Consider the following 22470-nt stretch of genomic DNA (forward strand, 5'->3'; position numbering starts at 1 on the left):
ACAAACACTAAAGAGCTGAAATCAACTTAACCATTTAATCTGAACTGTCTTTCCATGGGTTGCCATCCACTTAACACAATGCAGGTGTTTTTAGTAATAAACTTTAAAAAATTGTCATTGGGAGTAACTTAAACAATGCTTAAACAATGCCAACAACATATGCCAAACCTAAATAAACCACATAAAATGAATGATAAAAAATAAATTTGTGATGTGCCATCAGTTGTGGTCTTGACTGGTCTTGAAATAAAATTCTGAGTCCTCTTTGTCTGAGACCGAGACGATACCGAGTAAAAAAGCAGTCGATTCCAAGACGAGACCAAGATCTTTAAAAAGTGGTCTTGAGACCTGTCTCAAGACAAAGACTGGTCTCGAGAACTACAACACTAGAAGACACTAAAGATTTATTCTACATCTTAATAAAGTCTTGTGAAATGTCCCCTTAAAAAAAAATAAGGTAACAATATAACATTATTTTTTAGTAGTTCAAAGGGTTAATTTTTTTGTGGAATATACCTGAGTGAAATTCCCTTGAACTATTTAGTGTTTTATTAAAGCAATATATAATGCTTAATTAGCTAATTTAATTTACTAATTTGTATCGGTCAAAATTAGTTATTAATGTACTGCCTTTTCTGGTTACTAAAAATCATACACAAGGCATTTTTGATGGTAAACATTCTTTTATTCTTGTTTTATTTTTCATGGGTACAGTACAAAAAAGTCGTTATAAAATAAAAGATAAAAAACCCATGTGAATATAAACTTTTGTTACACAAAAACATGTGGGAAAAAGTCACATCCAGGACTTCTTTATTAAAATGTATAGCAAAACAAGTCCTAACGCTCAATGAACAGAACTTTGTTCAGTGTTTTGTCTCTGATTCTATGTCATAAGTCTGTTTTTAAGTGTCACTAATCTGAAGGACAACTTCGACACATCGAGTTCCAAGAACAGCTTTTGAAATGCCTCAAACGTGTTTTTCAGTTTTTGTGGGTAGACGAGGTTCAGTGCATACGTGAGGCCAAGAAGAATAGCACAGGCTCTAGACAAATTTCCCAATCCAGCTATGACTTGCACCCCCTCTAGAATGATGCTGACGTCCTCCTGATCATCTCCCTTGCAGATGGAAATTTTCATTATGTGCTCCAGTACTTCTTGCTTCACATCTTTAGTGTCACACTGCAACACAAACATTACATAAGTCTTTATCCTGTCTGTAGTTTAGCTTTAACACAGAAACTTAATAATGTGATGTTGCAAATGGTCACAATAACAAATGCTCAAGTAAAGTTTCACCAATGACAGATGCAAGGATCGCAAAATCGTTAGCCCGACATCCTGAGGCTATTGGTGCCTTCCAGTCGGGCCACTAAAATATCTTTCTGCCCTGCCCGTCGGGCTATCTTAGGGAAAGAAATATATTTTAATGCTTTTGCATTCTCTCACAGATTTGTTTAGGTAATTACGCTTTATGTATTTCGGGCATTGAGTAATAAAATTGCGTTTGAATGTGGGCTTGCTTATAGTTTTGCTTTCCATTCGCAAACACTGAAACTGTACAAGGAGCTCGCAGCTCTGACTTGTCATTGATGCTCTGGATCTGTTGCGCACAATTTCACCCAACGTCATCTTGTCAGTCACTACTATCCTCACGTTACAAGTGAAATAGACTGAGTATATCTGTACTCGCAAGCTACATTCAGAAGCTCGCATACAGAGTTGCATTTCCAACAATGCGTACACAAAATTTATTCTCAGGTTTTTACTGGACACATACACATAAAACAAACTTTCCTGTAAAAACAATTATTTATGTCTTTAAAGTTGCCATGAAATGGAATTTTCCCCGTGGTGACATGTATCCGAGTAAAACCGGCCTCTGAAATGAAATAAGGCAGGGCTGGATTTGAATTTGTCCATCGAGATCTGATTGGATCATTTGAAGTTGGGTCGTGTTGCTTATTGCTAATCGCAGCGATATTCTCGCGGACCCCACCCACCTGCCATACATTATGACCGGAAGTAAATAGAGATCGTTTTTAGGAGTGGAGGAGATTTGCATTTTTGACTAAAGATTATGAGGGCACATGAATTTTTAAAAATTAATGAAGCTTACAAATAAACCATTTGTAAAAAATACCACAATATTACAAAACAAATTAAAAAAATTTGTTTACTTTCATTGCGACTTTAAGTAAACATAATCAGTTAAATCAGTTAATGTCACAAATCTAACTTGCTACATTAGGTTATAGGCCCATGTAGTTCCGTGCATAATTCACTCTTAAAGCGACAGTAGCCCCTATTTTTCTGATCTGAAAAATTATCCAATCTGTGACTGAATCGAATTATCATTATTCTACATTTAAAATATTGCCTTTTTTATTCGTGCTACTTGCATTCATTTCGGCTACCAAAAATTGAAGAGTACCTGCGCGAAGGACTAACAGACATTTAGAAATTTTGTGAGCTCTGAGATGGTGTATTTAGAGAATAAAAAACATTAACATTTACATTTATTGACACTTGTATGGAGGATAATGTAAATAAACCATGTTTGCATAGTGCATTCACTATGTAAACCAGCTCCCTCATTATTATTAATTTTCAGTTTACTTATTGTGATGTTGATCCCGATCTGTATGCAAACAGTTCTACTCACACCTACACAACTACAAGTACATAAGCTTTTTCCCCTCAAAAGCACAAAAAAGTATATAGGCCACTTTTAAACACTTACAAAGGTCTCTTGGATGAGGTCATCCTCTTTTTCACCCAGATAACAGATCAGGCAACGGAGGACAACGTCTCTTGTCATATTGATGTCTCTTTTAGGATTCTGATGTGACAAGAGTTTTTAAATTAGTATCAAACAATAATAGGGTGATTCTCACGAAACCAGTGAAACACCACGGCACTAATGATTTTAGCTTTAAAATGTGTAATATAGTAACATTAAAAAGCATCAGAATTGACACAATACTGTGTTCTAGCTTGCACAATGTGTGATTTCAACATAAGAATTTATAATTGGAAATTGTATCTCATTTTCTGCTGAAATTCTCATTACCGCAATGTGTCCGGCTGTGTTTGAACATGCGTTATGTTGTAATTTAATCAAATTAACACAAAAATATTAAGAAAAAAAATAAATGGATGTTTTGCTAGACTACTTTAGATGACAGAAAAAATATTTACTGAATATTCATGTATAATAATAATGAAGAAAAATTAGGAAAATGATGTGTCCATCCCTGATGTTCTCATCCTCCGCAACACTTTTTGAGAACAGTTTAAGCACACATACAGAATTTTAATAAAGTTTCATTTTGAGTGACCAAGCACATGGACCAGTTACTTCAAGATGGCTACCTTTTACAGTTAATTGAAATATTGTCTTGTCAGAATGCTTACACAACATTTTGATTATCATTACCGCAACAGATGCTTATTAAATGTTAATTTAATTAATAGAAGCATAATACTTTGATTTTAAATCCATGTGCAGAATCTCCAAATTATGTTCTTTCAGGTTTGTCATGTCATTTTGAAAATATGTCAGTGTTGATGTTTTCTGACTGTTGCGGTAATGAGATTTTTTAGGACTAATTTTTTAAACTATGTTACAAAAAGTGTTAAATGATAAGTAAAAGTTTTTAAATTAATGTTCCCATTTACTCCAGACTTTGTTTTTCAATGTGTGGTGGGAAAAAAAAGTAAATTTAAGCAATTTTTACATTTTCATGCTTGACAGTTTTTGTGAGAATCGCCCAATAATGAAAAAGAAAATATTGATGTAATGAAAGAACCTCCATCAGGGCATCCATTTTCTCCTTCAAATTCCGGCCTAGCGCTCCCCTTATGTTAGCAAATATGGCCAAAAGTTTTGGAGTGTAGAGGTCTAACATCTTCATAAATGTTGATTCGAGGTGCAGAGTAGTGATTCTCCGAAATTCTTCATTAATCTGAAAAACAAAACAGGCAAAAATTAAGCACAACTACATTATTGTCTGTGATGGAGTTTAATGACAATGCAGAAAATACAGTTTAACCTGAAAAACGTCAAAGAGTGCTGGCCAGCGGTCTTTGAATTCTGCAATACCAGGACACAGTTCAACCACCTCATGTCTTCGGAGAGCAAACGTTTTTGACATTTTGTCTTTCACCACACTGGCATTGTTTTTTATTTTCACTTCAGTCAGCAGATTAAGTCTCTCTTGCTCCAAACTGTCCTGGTTTTCACCAGGTGGGTACTGCGGTAGGTAATTAACTTCTGCCTTACGGGGTTTTTTGACATTTTTCGCCGACGTCCTGTCCTCTGGGTTCTTCTGCTTTAACGTGTTACACGAAACGTCAGGAAAACCAAACTGGCTGAGTCGTCTTCTGTAATAAGCCATTTTGTACTTCAGGCTTATTTGCCAGCCATGAATGCCACTATAGGAGCCCGGTTCACGCAGACATGGGTATTTTCGGATAAGCGCTTCAGCCACAATTTTTATCTGCTTTCCAGAAGGATACGATGTGTAGACGTGAATAGCCTTAACTAAATGATCATTTATATCCTTTTTCACAATTTGGACATTTAGAAGTCTACCATCTCTGTTGTAATCCTCCATAGCCTTTCTCACCACCATCTCTACCTCTGGAGAAAAAGGTGGGATAGGGAATTCTTGAGGCCATGGCAGCCTCTCTGGGGTAGTATGTTCGTAAACCATGTCCGTTTCCCCAGAGGATGGGGATTTATGTGGGATTGCTTCCTCAACTGAACATGCACTACAGGAAACAGAGGATCCTTCGTCTGCTGAGAATGATGTAGTGGCAGAAAGGTTTTCTTCATTTCCAGCAAACAGTGTTAGAACAATAGGAGCAGGAAATATAACTTTGATAGTATCCTTGTGCTGAATTAGGTCGGTGGATGTAAGGGTAAAGAAGTCATTAAACTCAGAATCCTTATAATGAAGAGAGAAATCCTCAGTGACATTAAACGCCTCCTTAATAGCCATCTTTAGTTCATCCACAGTATTTGGGATTCCTTTGGGAAGAACTAACTTCCTAATGTCCTGTGCAATAAGTACTCTTAGTGCTGCAGGGTCCATGCTGTCACCTGAAAGCATAACACAATAAGAAACTGGTTATGCAATAAAAGCCTGATACTGACTTAAGTTGTTCAGTCTGAAGCAATAGAAATAAACAAAGCACTGTTAGGCTAAACCAAGAAAGCACAAAATTGCAATACATTTATATGGATATGTTTATATTTACAACTGCCTCTTGCACATAGTTGTACACTTTATACATAGCCTGATATTTGTAATGTAAATACATCAAATACGCAAACACAAATCTTTGCAGCAGTCAGCTGTTGTGTCCCGCTGAAAAGCGTGGTGGGCGGGAACAGAACGCAGTTCGTTGCGTGGACTTCAGAGTCTGCAGCCTTCAAATACAGAGTCTTGCCTTAAAAAAATGGGATTCACCCTAAGACCTATCATTTTTCTGGTAGAATGGTTCTCCTATTTTTACTGATTTACTAAAAATGAGTAAATCTGATGTACCTTACTGTAAAAGGGCGCCCTCTGGCTTTCCGTATGAATACAATATTACATTGCACCATCATTTTGCAAAGTTTTAAAAGTTACAGTTAACAGTATTCCCCATATCAGGCTTACCTATGGTCATAGTCTTAACTTAACTAACTTAATCGCAATGGAGAGTAGCACGTTGAGGATTTGGGGGGAGAAACAGCATTGTTATGGAGATATGACAATCGTTCGCATTTTCTGCACAGAACAAGTTAACATTAATTAATAGCACGGTTCAACTAATTCGCGCATATAGCGACGCCATTGAACTGCCTATTTTGAAAGAGTTAACTTAAGGAATATTAGGAATATTGATATAGCAGCTTACCTCTTTATGTTCTCATCGACCGCTCTTCTTCTTCTTTCTTTCTTCTATTCGTTTCAATGGCGGGTTGCAAACCCACTGCTGAGTGCATTTCCGCCACCTACTGGACTGGAGTGTGAAGAATGACTTTGGTAACATTATATTTATAATAGAAAAATAATATAATTCAGTAATTTAACCCTTATTTACTTCATCATGTGATCTTTAAATACTATTTATTAGACTTATTATTTATTAGACTTATAAATCAAATAATTAATAACAATATGGCGTCTTGACTGACACTCCAGCTGTTCTGTCTTGTCTGAAGTTGTGATCAAACTTTACCAATTGTATCCAGATCCTTCCTGGTTTCCTTACAATTTGTTGATCAAGTTTTACAATTGATTTTAAGATCATCAAGCTCTTTTTGAGTAATTTCTACTCACCTTAAAATCATAAACCTGATTTGACAGGTCATCAATTCTCCTGTTTGAAGAATCCACTATGATTTGTACACAGGTTTTGAAGCTTTTTTTGTTGTTCAAGCAAAAAACTTGTTTAGGTGGAGGTTTTAAATAAGCCCTTCAGGTTTTTTTGCCTCTACCTGCACAATATGCTTTTTTGTTTATGTATTTTTGTATTTGTGCAAAAAAATAAACTTTAAATAATTAATAATTTCATCATATATTTTATACTGTGCTGGAGCATTCTCTGGTATTGTCACTGGTTCGAAGTTACTGTGATGCCCAATGCTCCATGTGTTTGCGACTTGCATGTTTTCACTATTCACTGGGATGGGTTAAATCCAACAAGTGACATTTCAAGTATGGGTTAGTCATGTCACTTTCAAATGTCACTTTATCATAGTTAACATCCCAGACATGACATGCAAAACGTGAAACATGTAACAACGTCCGTTCCTCTCTCTCAGTGTCCACATATAAACCAAGAATTTACAAAATGAGAAAAAAGACCCAACAGAAACATTGCTGGGGAGCCTTTTGAAAAACCTACACTCTTAAAACGAATGTGTTAACACATCTTGTGTCTAGTTAGGACAACACACTTAAAGGGGACATTTCACAAGACTTTTTTAAGACGTCAAAAAATATATGTGAAGTTCTAGCTCAAAGTAATATATATAGAAAATGTATTATAGCATGTTAAAATTGCCACTTTGTGTAGGTATGAGCAAAAATGTGCCATTTTTGGGTGTGTCCTTTAAAAATGCAAATGGGCCGATCTTTGCACTAAATGGCATATTTCAATGACATATTTTTTAAGATGCTTGCAGAGAATGGTTTACCAGTACTAAGTTACTGGGTTGATCTTTTTCACATTTTCTTGGTGGCTTTTACATCGGAGCTCTTCAAGTGCTTTATAGGTACTAATAAATAGCCAATAAGCTAGTAATATGCATGCTAATAAGACACTAGCTAATAGTGAAAACTGCTTCCCAAAACTAACGTGTTACCTGAACTTGATTGAACCTTAAAAAGTCTCCTATATATCATTACAGTACCTACCTGCTAGTTGAAAGTATTTAGGTTTTGTGTGTCTCTGTTACACGTGTGTTATTTGTGTTTATTGATTAAAATCCTTGTTTTTAATGGCAGTAAGCTTCACTGGGTCTTTGAATCTCTTGGAGGGGACGACGTAAAGAGGTGAGAGAGGTAGAAGCGGAGGAACAGACCCAGTCTTTATGCTTATATATTATTCTAATCTCTGAAGGCTAATCCAACATAAGCAACACAGGGGGATTGCCCACTTCAGTCAGCCTCAGTTCAGTGCTTGCCTTGTTGGTGCTGTCACCATTAAACTTATTAGGTTTAAATCAATAAAGTCTGAACAAATATTCAGAAACACACATATTTTTCTTTGGGGATAAAGGTGAAATTCTGTATTTATAAAAATGCTGCTGCATCTCCTGCTACATCATTTCAACATGCTTGTTATGCATATCTTGAATTTTTGACTGTTTTCATGCATGACCTTGCCAACTTGGTTTGGCGCAAGATTTTTCATGTCTAAACTGGTGCGGCCTTTCTTTTCAATGCTTTAACACAGCTCACACTTAAAAAAACTGAAAATGAAAGGACATAAATTTGCCTTTTGCTGCCTCCTAAACTCAATCAATTACAGATTAATAAAAATATGACTCAAGCTGAGTACACATTTGCACTGTAAATAAGTAATACACTGTTTTATACATACAACATGGGAAATTATTTACCTTTGGCTCTTTCTCCTTGAATGATTATTATTCTTATGAGTGGCACAAATTTCTTATAGACCACAAAGACAAACCTTGACTAATATAAACTAATGTGATAGGTGATGTGGTTATCAAGTAGTTAATACCAGAAAGTTGAACAGAAAATGCTTTATACTTTAAATATGTTGCAACTCATACATTTGCTGATGCGCTTGCCAAAAATGCTTGTGTTGTCAGGTGTGTAAACAGCTCAAGGCTTGGCACTGATCTGACTGGAAGGGTAAGGTCGGGTCAGCATGGTCCCATTGATGTGTAATGTAAATATCCTCCAGCTGGGGCGCTAGTGAACAAAGGCCACCCATCACGTCCCATCAGTTGGCATGACAAGCACACTGTGTTCTGAGGGAGCTTACTGACACGTTAAATTTCATGAGCTGAAAAAATATAAGTGAGATCTTTAAGAGTGATCTATATAGGATACAAATGAATGGAGTATTAAATGTCTTACAAAGTGAGTTTTAAGATCAAGTAATAAGATCAACAAGTGGTGTGTTGACAACCCTCACAGCAAAAAAAAATACATTTCTCTGGCCAAATACATATATAAAATATATTTTAAAATACATTTTGTTGAAAGTAATGTTCAATTGAATATATTTTTAAATTTGAAAATATATTTAGTTTTAACCTTCATATATCAACAAGGGCAAGCAAATACATTTCTACTTTTACATCCCATATGGCAAAAATGTATTCTTTGCCAAAATATATTTTAAATATATGCTAAATAGAAGTTAATTTTATAAAGTACATTTGAAGTTGAAAATATATTTAATTTTAACCTTTTTAAACTGTTATGTGTACAAGTTCCAATGCGACGTGAATATATTTTCTTGGATTAATGGAGGGCTAAATATATTTTTTAATGCTTTAATGTATTTATTTTAAACAAACAATTTTGTAAACATATTCCAAAATATATTTTAGCAATTATATTTTGGCCATTTTTTTCATATTTTAAAATATTTTAAAAAAGACATTAAAAAATATATTACTGTATGGGACGTAAAAGTGTTTTACTCAGAAAGATGCTCACCTGGGCTACAAAACAACTTTTATTAATATCTGTGACATTTCTTAAAAGTATCAAACTGCATAATGTATAAGTCTTCAAACACTACACTGTAAAATTTCCTTGTTAACTTTTAGGTTTAATTAACTTCAAGTGATCAATCAAGTGAAGAGTAGGTATAAATGATAACAACAAGTTTTTTTTTATAATTTATAACAACCTCCTTACTAGTCAAAAAGCTTTAAATAAATTGTAAATTCAAGTTGATTAAACTTAAAGGGGCCATGGCACAAGACTTTTTTAAGATGTCAAGTAAATCTTTGGTGTCCCCAGAGCACATATGTGAAGTTTTAGCTCAAAATACCATATAAATAATTTATTATAGCATGTTAAAATTGACACTTTGTAGGTGTGTGCAAAAATGTGGCGTTTTGGGTGTGTCCTTTAAAATGCAAATGAGCTGATAAAATTCAAACACTGATCACAATGATGGTGGTTTGTTGCAATTAAAACTCATTTAAACAAAAGTTTTATATTTTATTTTACTTTACTAATCTTTTTTGTTTAAATGTAGCTTAAATAAATTGATTGCAACCACTTACCTTAAAAAATGGATTAAATTCAATGAACCATTTTTTTCAGTGCACTTAAAGATTTTCATGCCATGGCCCCTTTAAAAGTTAAAGTGCAACAAGGAGTTTTTAAATCATGTTTTGTATGATGCATACCAAGAAAAACAAATCAAACAACCTATAGCTCACCCAACCAAAAGTTAGCTAAAATTACAAATTTTAAAATGTTTAAAATGTACAAATGTATATGTGTTTTGAAGCATGCCTTCTTTCTGTGGGACACAAAGATTAGGTATGCAGCATGATGTTCGTATTGGCAGCCCTAATGTTATTTGCAATAATACACACCCTGTTTCTTTTTCAAGCAACAATTTTTGAGGTAAAGAAAAGCCCAAAACTACTAGAACAATTACCTCAAATAAATGTTTGCATCTATGTCCTCCACAGTTAATGAAAAAGTGGTACGTCCAAAGAAAAGTAATACAGAAGAGCAATAATAAAATACGGATGTCACATGTATGGATGATAAGGACTGCACTCATTTTGAGCTTTTTTGATTACCACTATAAATGTATGGGTTCAGTCCGAGTAGTTAGCTGTTTAGAGAGTTTTGTCAAAAGGGAGTAAAAAAATTTTTCTACATACCATAAGGTCAGATGACTAAGGGGGCCAATTGATGAAAACTGGCAAGGAGGAGGAGTGTGGAAAAACTTTAAGTATGAGGTGATTTGATTGCCCCACTCCTCTTTGCTAGTGCAGCTCCTGTCCCTCTCCTTCATCGATCTCAATCTGTCACAGGAGTTTCTTATAATTATTTGAAGGAGGCTCATGCTAATGTAGCAGGACAGAAGGCATCTTCAAACACAGGTGAGACAATTTTTACTTTTACTGTAATGATATTATTACTGTGATCACAACTGGCTTCACAAATGGACATTAGCACTGATTTAATATTGAATATATATACACAACTGCAATATTTTAAATGGATCTTTAAAAAAGTTTTTTTTTCTTTTTGAACTGTTACTGAAGGTAATCTGAAAATGACAGAAGATATGTATGTTATTTTTTTCTAAATTAGTAAAGTCAATTTGTAATATTTTGTATGCTTGTATAATGAACATATTGGAGTATTTTATGGAAAATTACGATGGGCCGTTTTGAAGTTTATGTAAGAGTTTAGTCAAAGACATAAGGTCCCTGTTAGAAGGAGACAGTGAAGCTCTGTTACTGCAGTATATATATACAGTACAGTCTCTCTGCTGATAGGGTCTGGAGTTTTTTTTTTGCTAAAAATGCAGTCTTAGGTTCAGCCACCCCAGCAAATCCTAGCTGAACAAACATGAAAATGACATATTTTTAATATTTACACATATTTCTAAGGCACACACACTGCTTAATTGCAATGAATTATATATAAATATATAAGTATACTCAGAAGAAATTATACAAAGCTGTCACTGGGATGGTAAACTTTAAAAAGGTCCTAATATGAGCGTGTAGGTAATGATACTGTACACATTTGGTACACAGTATGTAGTACTAAGATGCACTATTTAAATACAAATGTATAGCACCCCAGTGACAGCATTTGTATCCTTATTTCTGAGAAAGTACGAAATGGCATGCATATGTATAACACTACAATATTGCCCTTACTCAGAACCTGGTCCTTTTCAAAATGCCAAACTAACTTTGTTTTTCTTTTTTTAGAGAACACATCCAATTTATGATACATTTCTAAAGAAAGTGAAGAAGAAACAGATATCACAAATTTCCACATTACTGATGTATTTTAGATCATTTCTTTAGACGTGTCTACGTGTAAAATGTTAATCTCAGCAGTCTTTATTCTCTTCATAATCCCCCTGTCTTCAGTTCAAGGGACACTTAGCGAAAGGAAAAATTCCACTACCAAGTCAACAGACCACACGATTAGTTCAAATGTACCTAAATTAGTAACTGCATTATTAAACACCAAAAATAAAAACCAAACTCATGCCACTTCATCGACACCCAGCAGCGTCAATCAGACTCTTCCATTAACTGCTAACCCTGCTGTGGATGTTGACAAGAAACATGCGCCTTCAAAAAATACTTCAAAGTCAAAGGCCCATACTAGTAGTCATGATGTTTCAAAGCCTTTAACTACATCTTTAAACAAAAAAGTTAAAATGCAAACGCTGCATGCTTCTAAAACTATCAGTGTTAATCAGACTCTCTTATCCACCTCAAAGCCTGCAGTGGATGGTGAACAGAAACATGAGAAGAAAAATAAAACAACAGCAAATATTGTTAGTCTTCATTTTTCCAAACCTGTAACTACACTATTAAAAACTAAAATTAAAAACCAAACTAATCTCGCTCCCTTAACAATTAGAAACGTTAATCAGACTCTCTCATCCTTCTTAAAGCCTGCTGTGGATGGTGACCAAAAACATGCGCCTTCTAGTGAAAACAAAAAAAATACTACTAAGTCAACAGCAAATACTACTAATGCTTCAAAGCCAATAGCTATACTTTTAAACCAATTAAAAAACCAAACTCAATCTGATTCATCTAAAACCACCAATGTCAGTCAGACTCTACCATCCTCTCCAAAGCCTTCTATAGATGATTACCAAAAACAACTAACTTCTAGCAAGAAAAAAATCACTACTAAGTCAACATCGAAAACTAGTCTTAATGTTTTAAAACCTGGCCCAGTATTAAACACCAAAGTTAAAAACCAAACTCCAACTGTTTCATCCAAAACTACCACAGTCAGTCAGACTCTCTCATCCACCGCAACACCTGCTGTAGATGATGACCAGAAACATGACCCTACTAGCGAGAAAAGAAATACTACTAAGTCAACAACGAAAACTAGTCCTAATGTTTCAAAACCTGGCCCAGTATTAAACACCAAAGTTAAAAACCACACTCTAACCGATTCATCCAAAACTACCACAGTCAGTCAGACTCTCTCATCCACCACAACACCTGCTGTAGATGATGACCATAAACATGACCCTACTAGCGAGAAAAGAAATACTACTAAGTCAACAACGAAAACTAGTCCTAATTCATCCAAAACTATCAGCGACAATCAGACTCCGCCATCATCCTCAAAGCCTACTGTGGATGGTGACCAGAAACATATGCCTTCACTTCAGGGTGCAAGTTCTGAGAAGAAAAATACTACAACTAAGTCAACACCCAACAATGCAACTTTTGATGTTTCAAAGCCATTATTAAACACCAAAACGACAAAACAATCTCATGCTACTTCTTCAAAAAGCAAAGTCAATCAGACTATCCCATCCTCCACAAAGCCTGCTGTGGTTGATGTCCACCGACCACCAAAAGACAAGCCTGCAGTAAGTTCACCTATTAAAGTAGTCATCACTGAAGGTTGCGTTCAGAAGGAGGCTCAGACGGATTCCAGTAACAAAACCAAAACACAAGAAACTGAGCTCAGTTTGAAACCTGGATCTCCACTGGTTATGACCCATCACATCAAGCTGGTGCCAGGAACCTGCACAGGAGGTTGTGAGACAGAGATGACTGCACTGAGGGACAGGGTTGAGTTCCTTGAGAAGGAAATGTCAACTCTTAAAAAAATGTGTAAGTAGACATCCAACAATGTTCATTTTAGATTAACTGTATGCAAGTTACTGTACCATCTGCTCTATCTACAGGTATTCGGTGCTCAGAAGAGCAGTGCCCTAAAAATTGTAGTGGCCAAGGCAAGTGTGAAGGTGGAAAGTGTGTTTGTCATCAAGGCTTCAGTGGACCAGACTGCAGTGGTACGACATGCCCATCTAACTGCAACAAGAAAGGGAAATGTGTGAAGGGCAAGTGTGTATGTCAAACTGGTTATACAGGCCCAGGCTGCAGTAAAGGTAAGACATATGATGGTCAACCAAACACTCTAAAAATGCTGGGTTATTTTCAACCCAGCATTTGGTCAAAAAGAGGTCAATCCTAGTGATTGGATTAAATTGATCTAGAATATGTTAATATTTGACCCAACAATGGGTTGAAACAACCCAGCATACAGTAGGTTACTTTACAACCCAACATGTAGGGTTTATCCCTTTTTGACCCAGTGCTAGGTTAAAATAACCCAGCATTTTTAGACTGCACACAAATTGGACAAACCCAACTAGCTGAGTTGTAATTTAACATATGCTGGGTTGTTTTGTGAAATATAAACATTGTCTGGGTATATTTAAACCAATGCCTGTATTTGTCCCTTTTTGACCCAACGCTGGGTTGATAATAACCCAGCATTTTTAAGTGTGCTTGTTTAATAATGTTTCTCAGTGTCTTACACCAAATAACATTTGCCTATCATACTGTAGGGACTGATAAGATCACAGTGACTGTTGAAACTGTTACTATGAAGATGCCCACTATGAACAACACTGTCAGGCCAAACGTGACATCAGTGATGGCAAAGCCAGACAAGACCCTTTTTGTCAAAAGGACAGATACGAAGGACATTAAAGCCAAGCCAAGCCCAACAGCGTCCACAATTAAAACCAATGTTGTCAAAGTTCAATCCAACACCACAAGGAGCGAAAAGGTTATTTTGACAGTAGGGAAAGCTCTGCTAAAGCACAAAGAAGGAAGCCGTCAACAGCAAGCAACAAAGGGCAAAACGACAGTCATTAAAATGAATTTAGACAAACAACCACAAACTGATCTGAAGCTGAAAACTGAAGAAAATAAAGAGTCCACAGATAGGTCCACGTCAAAGAAAAATAAAGACCTTAAAGATCAACCTGTCAGTCAGAATGTGACTCAAAGCACTGGAAAGAAGATTAATGGGACCTCCAAAGTTCTGGTGAACCTGGTTAAAGACACCAAAAGAGCATCTAATGGAACGACAAAAGCCACTACGAAAACTGTAGATGAAGGGAAAGTGAACAAGCCTAATGGTACATCTACTGAAAAAGACAAGAAACCATCTAAAGGCAACATAACGACAGTTCTCAAAGTGGAGAAGACCTCCGATAAGCATGCCAATTGGACAAGTATTGAAAGTAAACCTCACGTGAAGCAATTCAACAGGACAAGCAGCAGATCATCAGTTATTGGATCAGTTGAGGTTCATAACATCACATCCACTGGGTTCATTATGTCTTGGGAAGCCCCTCTAGATATATTCAAGAACTTTACAGTAACAAGGAGGGAAATCAGGCCGGGAAATGATGTAGAAGATTTAGAGAAAATTCAGGATGGTGCAATGAAAGTAACCAACAGCGGGGCGACGGCTGAAGATATAGCAGGTGTACAAAGTCTCAGTGCGACCAAAATCCATGGTAGCAAACTTGATGGAAGGAGTGTGAAAAAGTTCTCACATTTTCTTCCAGGTACAGCACGGTCGTATCATTTCAAGGGCCTTCAACCTCAAACACAGTATTCGGTTTCCTTGTTCGGTTCTGGTCCTGGAGTGCGATCCAAAATTCATCGCCTTACACTATACACGGGTAAGATTTTATACCTCATGCTTTTCTTGCACACTGTAAGAGCTTGGTTCACATCAGTAAACACAAACTAAGACGCATTTTTCTCCTGACGTGTGCTGACAGCGCATGTTCGTTTCTCAAATTAATGAATGAAATACCTTATTGTGCATCATAAATATTGACATTGGCTAGTTATATTTTACTTATAAATACTGGGCATGAGTTCAGTAATGTTAACAGCACAAAACAGGCTTAAGAGTTTTTGCCGGTCAGCACGGTATTGAAATTCAAGAGTTAAAATTGTGTCAATGGTGGTATTTATTCATATACTGTATAAACATATAGGAGAAAGTTACATCAAGTCTAGTTACATGTTTTAATATAATGCGATATTTATGTACTGGCACTTTACAAATACATTTATACTTGTGTGGATGGCCTGAAGTTTAAATTGCACCATTTAGTTTGAAATGTACTATATTACATTTTATATTTCATTGCATTGGTGTATCTGTGCTTTACAACTAACAAATCTTATAATAGAGTTCACAAACTTGTTTCCTTTTAGGTCCAGAGCCGCCCAGTGACCTGATCTTCAGTAATATAACAGAGACTGCTTTAACAGTATCCTGGATGAAACCTAAAAGCATAGTGGCAGAATTTAAAGTCACATACACCAACACTGTGACAGGTACGATAATTGTCTTTAATTTATCTTCAATTTACTCACCCTATGACATTATTAATTCAATGGAAAAGATAAACATTTTTAAACCACGAGAAAGCTGGCATGACTCTCTCAACTTTCAAATGCCGCTGCAACCTGAATGGATCCTCGTGATTGTGTTAGGGGCGGAGCCATGCTCGGTGGCTTCAGTGTGTCATCAAGCCCCCGTTTTAGCCCCGCCCAAATAATCCTAAACACAGAAATGTGGAAAACGGTGTTACTCAATTCATTTGTAACATGTTTCAGCAATACATTTCTAACATTTAAAATGTGTTTAGAAACTTTTATCTGAAATGACTTTTAGTATGTCAAGCTCCAAAAATTACACAAAAAAATGGTTCTCTTGTGTGCAATATATCAAGTGGCCAGTATAACCTACCAATATTTCACCTTTTATGTTCCACAAAATAGCAACATAAGGATAAGAATATTCATTTTGGGGTAAAATCTTTTTTAAATGTTGTTGTGTTCAGATATAAAGTGCAAACTTTGTCAGAATTTGAGGTGCTTTGATGTTATCTTTCAATCCTGCAGGTGAGAGCGGCTCCATGTCCGTTGACTCCCAGCTGTCTCATGTCCTCCTGTCTAAACTCTCGGCTGGAACTACTTATGACATCACTGTGAGGTCATTACTGGAGACACTTGAGAGCGAGCCAATCACAGCCTCTGTTACTACAGGTATGCATGTCACACATTATATTTCTTTCTAGATGATATTGTGATTACTGATGACTTCTTATGGTTTCTCCATAGTGCCCGATTCTCCAACTGAACTGAAGGTGATGAACATCACAGACACTAAAGCTCTGCTGGCATGGAAACCATCCCAAGCTAAAGTGGACAGTTATATTCTCAGTTATGGGTCTACGAAATGTAAGTTAAAGGAAAAAATATTTTACTATGTTCTTACCTCAACTTGGATGAGTTAATGCATACCTATCTTTTTTCAATTTGTGCACTTCATCTTTGTACAGCGCATCATGAATGTGTTAGCATTTAGCCTAGCCCCATTCATTCCTATGGCTCCAAACAGGGATGAATTTAGAAGCCACCAAACACTTCCATGTTTTCCATATATAAAGACTGTTACATGAGTAGCTACACGATTAAGTATGGTGGCACAAAATAAAACTTTTGTTTGGAGCCATAGGAATGAATGGGGCTAGGCCAAATGCCAACACACTCACGACGCGCTGCACAAAGATTAAAAGTGCACGCATTGAAAAAAGATAGGTATCTATTAATTCATCTAAGTTGAGGTAAGAACTATAGTAAAATATTTAATTTTCCTTTAAGCTGGCTGGATCTCAACTAAAGAAGCATGTTTTAATGTGTTTTTCTGCTTTATAGCTCCTAATGTGACGGTTACAGTTACATTATCTGGCAGCACTGTGGGGCATCAGCTCAGAGGCCTGCAAAGATCTTCTCTTCACACGGTGAAGATCACAAGCCAAGTCAATCGACTCCAGAGTCGCCCGATTTCAACAACCTTCACAACTGGAAGTGGTGCGTGAGCTGACACTGAAAATTATGCTTCCTGTTGAGCTTATGACATGTGATGACACGTCAACCCATAGGCATCATGTCCATTTAAACCGGTGTACCATCGATTATGAATACAACTTCCAAATAATTGCATGACTTTTTAGCAAAAACAAATTTTCTAAAAAATACTCATTCACATGTCTTTATTTGGTCGATTGGATTTCCCCTTCTGCAAATTGTTTATTCTCGTAATCATTTTGAAATTTTGTTTTTCTGAAATTTAAATATTTTGAAAATGAATTGTATATAACACAAATGTATAACACACATGACTTATTATATAAAAATGTCAAAAATGCTCTTTTTCATACAATAAAAGTGAAGTTAAATCTCTATTTCTATTTGTCATGTTTAAATGTAATTTTTCTTTGCTGTAAAACATGCATAATTTTAATTGGACAATAAAAAGAATCATTACCACTACATTTCTGACTGTGTGTAACGCATACAAAAAAAGGACAGAACGGCTGGGGTTTTCTTTATCATAAGACTGGTGAGGGTCTCTACCACTATAAAAGTAGCAAAACTAAAGAAAATTTGTAATGCAAATTTTTATTAAAGTAGTCCATGCACTTTATTACCTCTTCTTAAGCCACACGCAAGCTTTATCTGATAAGCACTGATATATAGCATCTGTCAGATCTTGTTTGATCCTCTGTATGGTTTCCAGGAGTGAAGCTTCAGGTGGTGACTCCTTATGAAGTGACCTTTCATTCAGCTGTGATTTCATGGAAAGCTCCCCGTGTGGTTTTCAAAAGTTATAGACTCACATACCAGCCGACAGAGGAAGTCAAGGTGAACATACAGTACTTTATCTGTGACTTAATGACTCAATGGCTCTGCTAGACCAGCTGACCTCTGCTTTCTGTTTTCAGGAGGTGATTTTAAATCCATCTGTGACCCAATATGAGCTAACAGGACTGATAGCCTTCACAAACTACACTGTTAAAATAGAGGGAGAAAGAGATGGACAGTACCTTGATTTTGTCTCTGCTGAGTTCACTACTGGTATGCTGTGTTTCACTATATCATCACTGATAATTTCATGCTTCTTGTGTAGTCCTAAAGATGTGATTTTTCTTTGTGATCTAGCACCGCTTCCATACCCGTACCCAACAGACTGCTCAGAGGTACAGATGAATGGAGTAAAGGACTCGGGAGAGGTTGAGATTTACCCTGAAGGAAAAGATGGAGAGCCGGTGTGGGTCTACTGTGATATGGAGACGGATGAAGGAGGCTGGACTGTAAGAACAAAAACCTGATATTTAGTCCATCAAAATGTTTCCAGACAGTTTCCAGATTAAATATTGAAACGTTTATATCTCTTTCTCCAAACAGGCAACAAACACTGTGTATAACATTTGGGAACTGTTGTTCGGCTTTAAAGGAAAACACCACAGTTTGTCTTTAAAAACACAATGTTCTTACCTCAACTTAGACAAATTAATACATACCTGTCTTTTATCAATGCGTGCTCTTCATCTTTGCACAGCGCGTCATGAATGTGTTAGCATTTAGCCTAGCCCCATTCATTTCGATCCAAACAAGGATGCATTTAGAAGCCACCAAACACTTTCATGTTTTCCCTATTTAAAGACTGTTACATGAGTAGTTACAGGAGTAAGTATGGTGGCACAAAATAATAACAATAATAGGGAAAACATGAAAGTGTTTGGTGGCTTCTAAATTCATCCCTGTTTGGATCCTAAGGAATGAATGGGGCTAGGCCATAGACTGTAAAAAATTACCTCCATTGGAATGAATCGAAGCCAAAAATGTCCGACCAGGGTCGCTGCCATGTTATGTAAAAACGTCAGTTTGGAGCCAAGGCATGCGCAGACGGTATCAAACTTCCGCCCAAATGCTTGCGCGCCCAATTCAACCACACCAATCATAACGACACGCCCCGTTTCTATAGCATCAAATTACTAGCTAAAATGAAACTTATCCCAAAAATGAACATATATCAGCGTGATAACAACTACTTGAAAGGACCAAAACCATCTTTCGAAAACTTTTATTGGAAGTGTAAATAATTGTTTTATTTAGAGCAGAGTCCCATTCGTTTGAATGGAGAGGGTGGGGTTTATGACTTGTACTGCAGCCAGCCACCAGGGGGCGATCAAAGAGCCAGTGGCTTCACTTTTCAAGACTTAAGGGCGATTTATAGTCGTGCGTAGCTCTGCGTAGCCTGACGCGCACCTCGCAAAATTTTTTACAACGCGTCAGTTCTACGCGGACCGCAAGCGCTGTGATTGGTCCACCAGAACCTTCCGTCAGGTAAAAAAAACTGCGTCATAGGTATTTCCGTTTGCGACGGTGAAAACAAAAATGGCCAAGTTGAGGAGTGATTTAACTCAAACTGCAACAAAAGTCGCTGTTTATTTACATCCACAAGAAGTTGCTGTTACTTCTTCGTTTGTGGCTTAACGTGCAAAGCTTCTTTTTCTTTAGTGTTCGCGCTGCTACTGTGGTTACGCGCGTGGTTACTGCCCACCAGCGGCCTGCGCGCGTGTTTGCACGTCGACGTGGGCAACGACGCAAAAGTATAAATGGAAACCGACGCGGAACCTACGCCGTCACGGCTACGCCGTAGGACCTACGCACGACTATAACGAGCCCTTTATGAGGCACACCCGGGCTAGGCTAAATGCTAACACATTCACGATGCACTGTACAAAGATTAAGTGCACGCATTGAAAAAAGATAGGTATTAATTTGTTGAGGTAAGAACATAGTAAAATATTGAAAAACTGTGGTGTTTTCCTTTAAAAGGAGTAGTGCACCCCAAAAATGAAAATTCTGTCATCATTTATTAACTCTCATGTTGTAAAAAAACCCATATAAATAAGATATTTTGAAGAATATTTGTAACCAAACTGATCAGAAGCCCTATTAACTTAGTAGGGTAAACCAATACTCAATGGGGCTTCTGATTGGTTTGGCTACAAATACTCCTCAAAATATTTTCCTTTGTGTTCATCAGAACGGAGCAATTTATACAGGTTTGTAACAACATGAGAGTGAGTAAATGACATTATTTTCATTTTTGAGTGAACTATCCCTTTAATTGTCATCTTTTCTGATCTATAATCAATAGGCTTTATGCCCAGCTGCACTACTTCCTGAACTTCAGCCAGCTCCTTGTTTCCTGTCTGCCATTATTGGACAAACTGATTAATCCAGAGCCGTTTCTCAATACTAAGTACGCCAAACTCGGACTTGTGTCCTTCGTAGTTCGAACTTGCAAGTTCAGACTCGGAAGAACGAACTTCTGACGCGAAATGCATTCTGGGAAACCTCGCTATCATAAGTCCACACAAGTCACCTCTGATGCATCCTCGATAAAATGGGCGGATCAAGAACACATCCGGGGATTTTATGTGAACTTGGGCTTGATGCGAACTTTGAATTGGAACAGTACTTGGGCCGCGACTGATGACGTTTCACAAGTCCACAAGAACACAAGTACAGACAAGAACGCATATTGAGAAACCCCTCAGGTGTTCCTGACCTCAGTAGTCACAACAACAATAATCAGACACACCTGGATTATTCCGTTTGTCCAATAATGGCAGACAGGAAACAAGGAGCTGGCTGAAGTTCAGGAAGTAGTGCAGCTGGGCATAAAGCCTATTAATCATCTGTGTTAAAATGCTATTTTAACCGAGTTAGATTCATTTATTGTTTTACATTTGCAGGTATTCCAGAGGAGAATGGATGGATCTACTGATTTCTTTAGGAATTGGAGAGACTACAGTAAAGGTTTTGGTCTTCTGAGCGGAGAATTCTGGCTGGGTGAGATTTTTCACAGTGAAAGTGAATGATGGTTGTTTGCCTTTTTATTTTTAGAAATAAGAAGCAAGAAAATATTTTCAAATAAAATACTAAATGTTTACATACAATAAATATCAGTGGTTAATATATTTGACTTGTTATTTTATGTCCCACCCAAAACCTTATCTATAGGAAATGCTGTCCTTCATACTCTGACCAGCCTTGCACCAATGAGTCTGCGTATTGACCTGCGTTCAGGAAATGAAACCGCTTATGCTTATTATGACAACTTCAACATTAGCTCTGAGGCAGATCACTATGCTATAGAGCTGTCTGGATACTCAGGCACTGCTGGTAAGAAAGGCCGCTGAAAATGTATAGAGTAAGTTGTGTAATATTGGCATCAATATTTAATTCTGTCTTTTTGCTGGTGATTCTATGAGATATCACAATGGTCGCCCGTTCTCCACCAAAGACAAAGATCCCGACATCCTCAGCATTCACTGTGCTAAAGCCTACATGGGAGGCTGGTGGTATAAAAACTGCTACAAGGCAAATCTCAATGGCCTCTATGGTTCCTTCTCAGACAACAAGGTATTTTTGTTACCTCCTGTTTTGCATTACACTGCATATATTTTCAGTGCCACAGTATATTAATTGTATGTTATCATTTTCAGGGTGTCGTGTGGATTGACTGGAAAGGCAAAGACGCATCCCTTCCTTTTACTGAAATGAAGCTTCGGCCCTCTTATTTGAGTCAAAGGACCCTGACAACCACAGCAAACCAAGGTTAAATCTGCAGAGTAAATACAGTAGTGTGCACTCCTTACAAATACTACTTCAAAGTGTGTTAGTTAACACGCACGAAAAACTGCAAAAAAAAAATGATGGTAGCTTTGCAAGAGGTGAAAGTAAATGTCACGACCTCCATCCAATAACCTCTGTATGTTAATAAGACTCTCATAGTGTTATTTCTCATAGTGTTAGTGCTTAGAAAAGTGTATCGATGCTTGTGTGTACTGTATGTAAAAGTCTTGTGTTGTCAACATAATGGAGGTCCATTGTTTATTTTCCTCACCTTTACTGGAATAACTGCACTGTTTTTGTTACTCACATCTATGATTATATAACTGGATTTAAAGCTACTCTTTGTAAATCTCTGTTGATTTTACGTTTGATGTCTCTTTTTATACCATATCAATAAAGCTATAAGTAC

General features: G+C 36.7%; 2 protein-coding genes across 2 annotated transcripts; one reads left to right on the forward strand and one right to left on the reverse strand.

Annotated features, from left to right (window-relative positions):
* Positions 1-663: 663 nt before the first annotated feature.
* On the reverse strand, positions 664-6065 carry LOC129448260 (uncharacterized). Its single transcript, XM_055210494.2, has 5 exons — positions 5912-6065; positions 4057-5108; positions 3814-3969; positions 2745-2843; positions 664-1183 (listed from the first exon to the last, which is right to left on the reverse strand). Exons 2-5 carry the CDS (start codon positions 5098-5100, stop codon positions 887-889), a joined length of 1596 nt encoding a protein of 531 aa, XP_055066469.2. The 5' UTR covers positions 5101-5108; positions 5912-6065; the 3' UTR covers positions 664-886.
* A 5507-nt stretch (positions 6066-11572) lies between these two features.
* tnxba (tenascin XBa) lies at positions 11573-22470 on the forward strand. The gene is made up of 14 exons (XM_073871967.1): positions 11573-13355; positions 13430-13633; positions 14096-15226; positions 15774-15896; positions 16467-16610; positions 16686-16805; positions 17283-17438; positions 18148-18272; positions 18353-18485; positions 18570-18721; positions 21179-21275; positions 21447-21603; positions 21680-21848; positions 21932-22470. The coding sequence occupies exons 1-14, from the start codon at positions 11579-11581 to the stop codon at positions 22046-22048; spliced, it is 4605 nt and encodes a 1534-aa protein (XP_073728068.1). The 5' UTR covers positions 11573-11578; the 3' UTR covers positions 22049-22470.

Source organism: Misgurnus anguillicaudatus, chromosome 10, assembly GCF_027580225.2.
Source record: "Misgurnus anguillicaudatus chromosome 10, ASM2758022v2, whole genome shotgun sequence".
In the NCBI taxonomy this organism is placed as follows: Eukaryota; Metazoa; Chordata; class Actinopteri; order Cypriniformes; family Cobitidae; genus Misgurnus; species Misgurnus anguillicaudatus.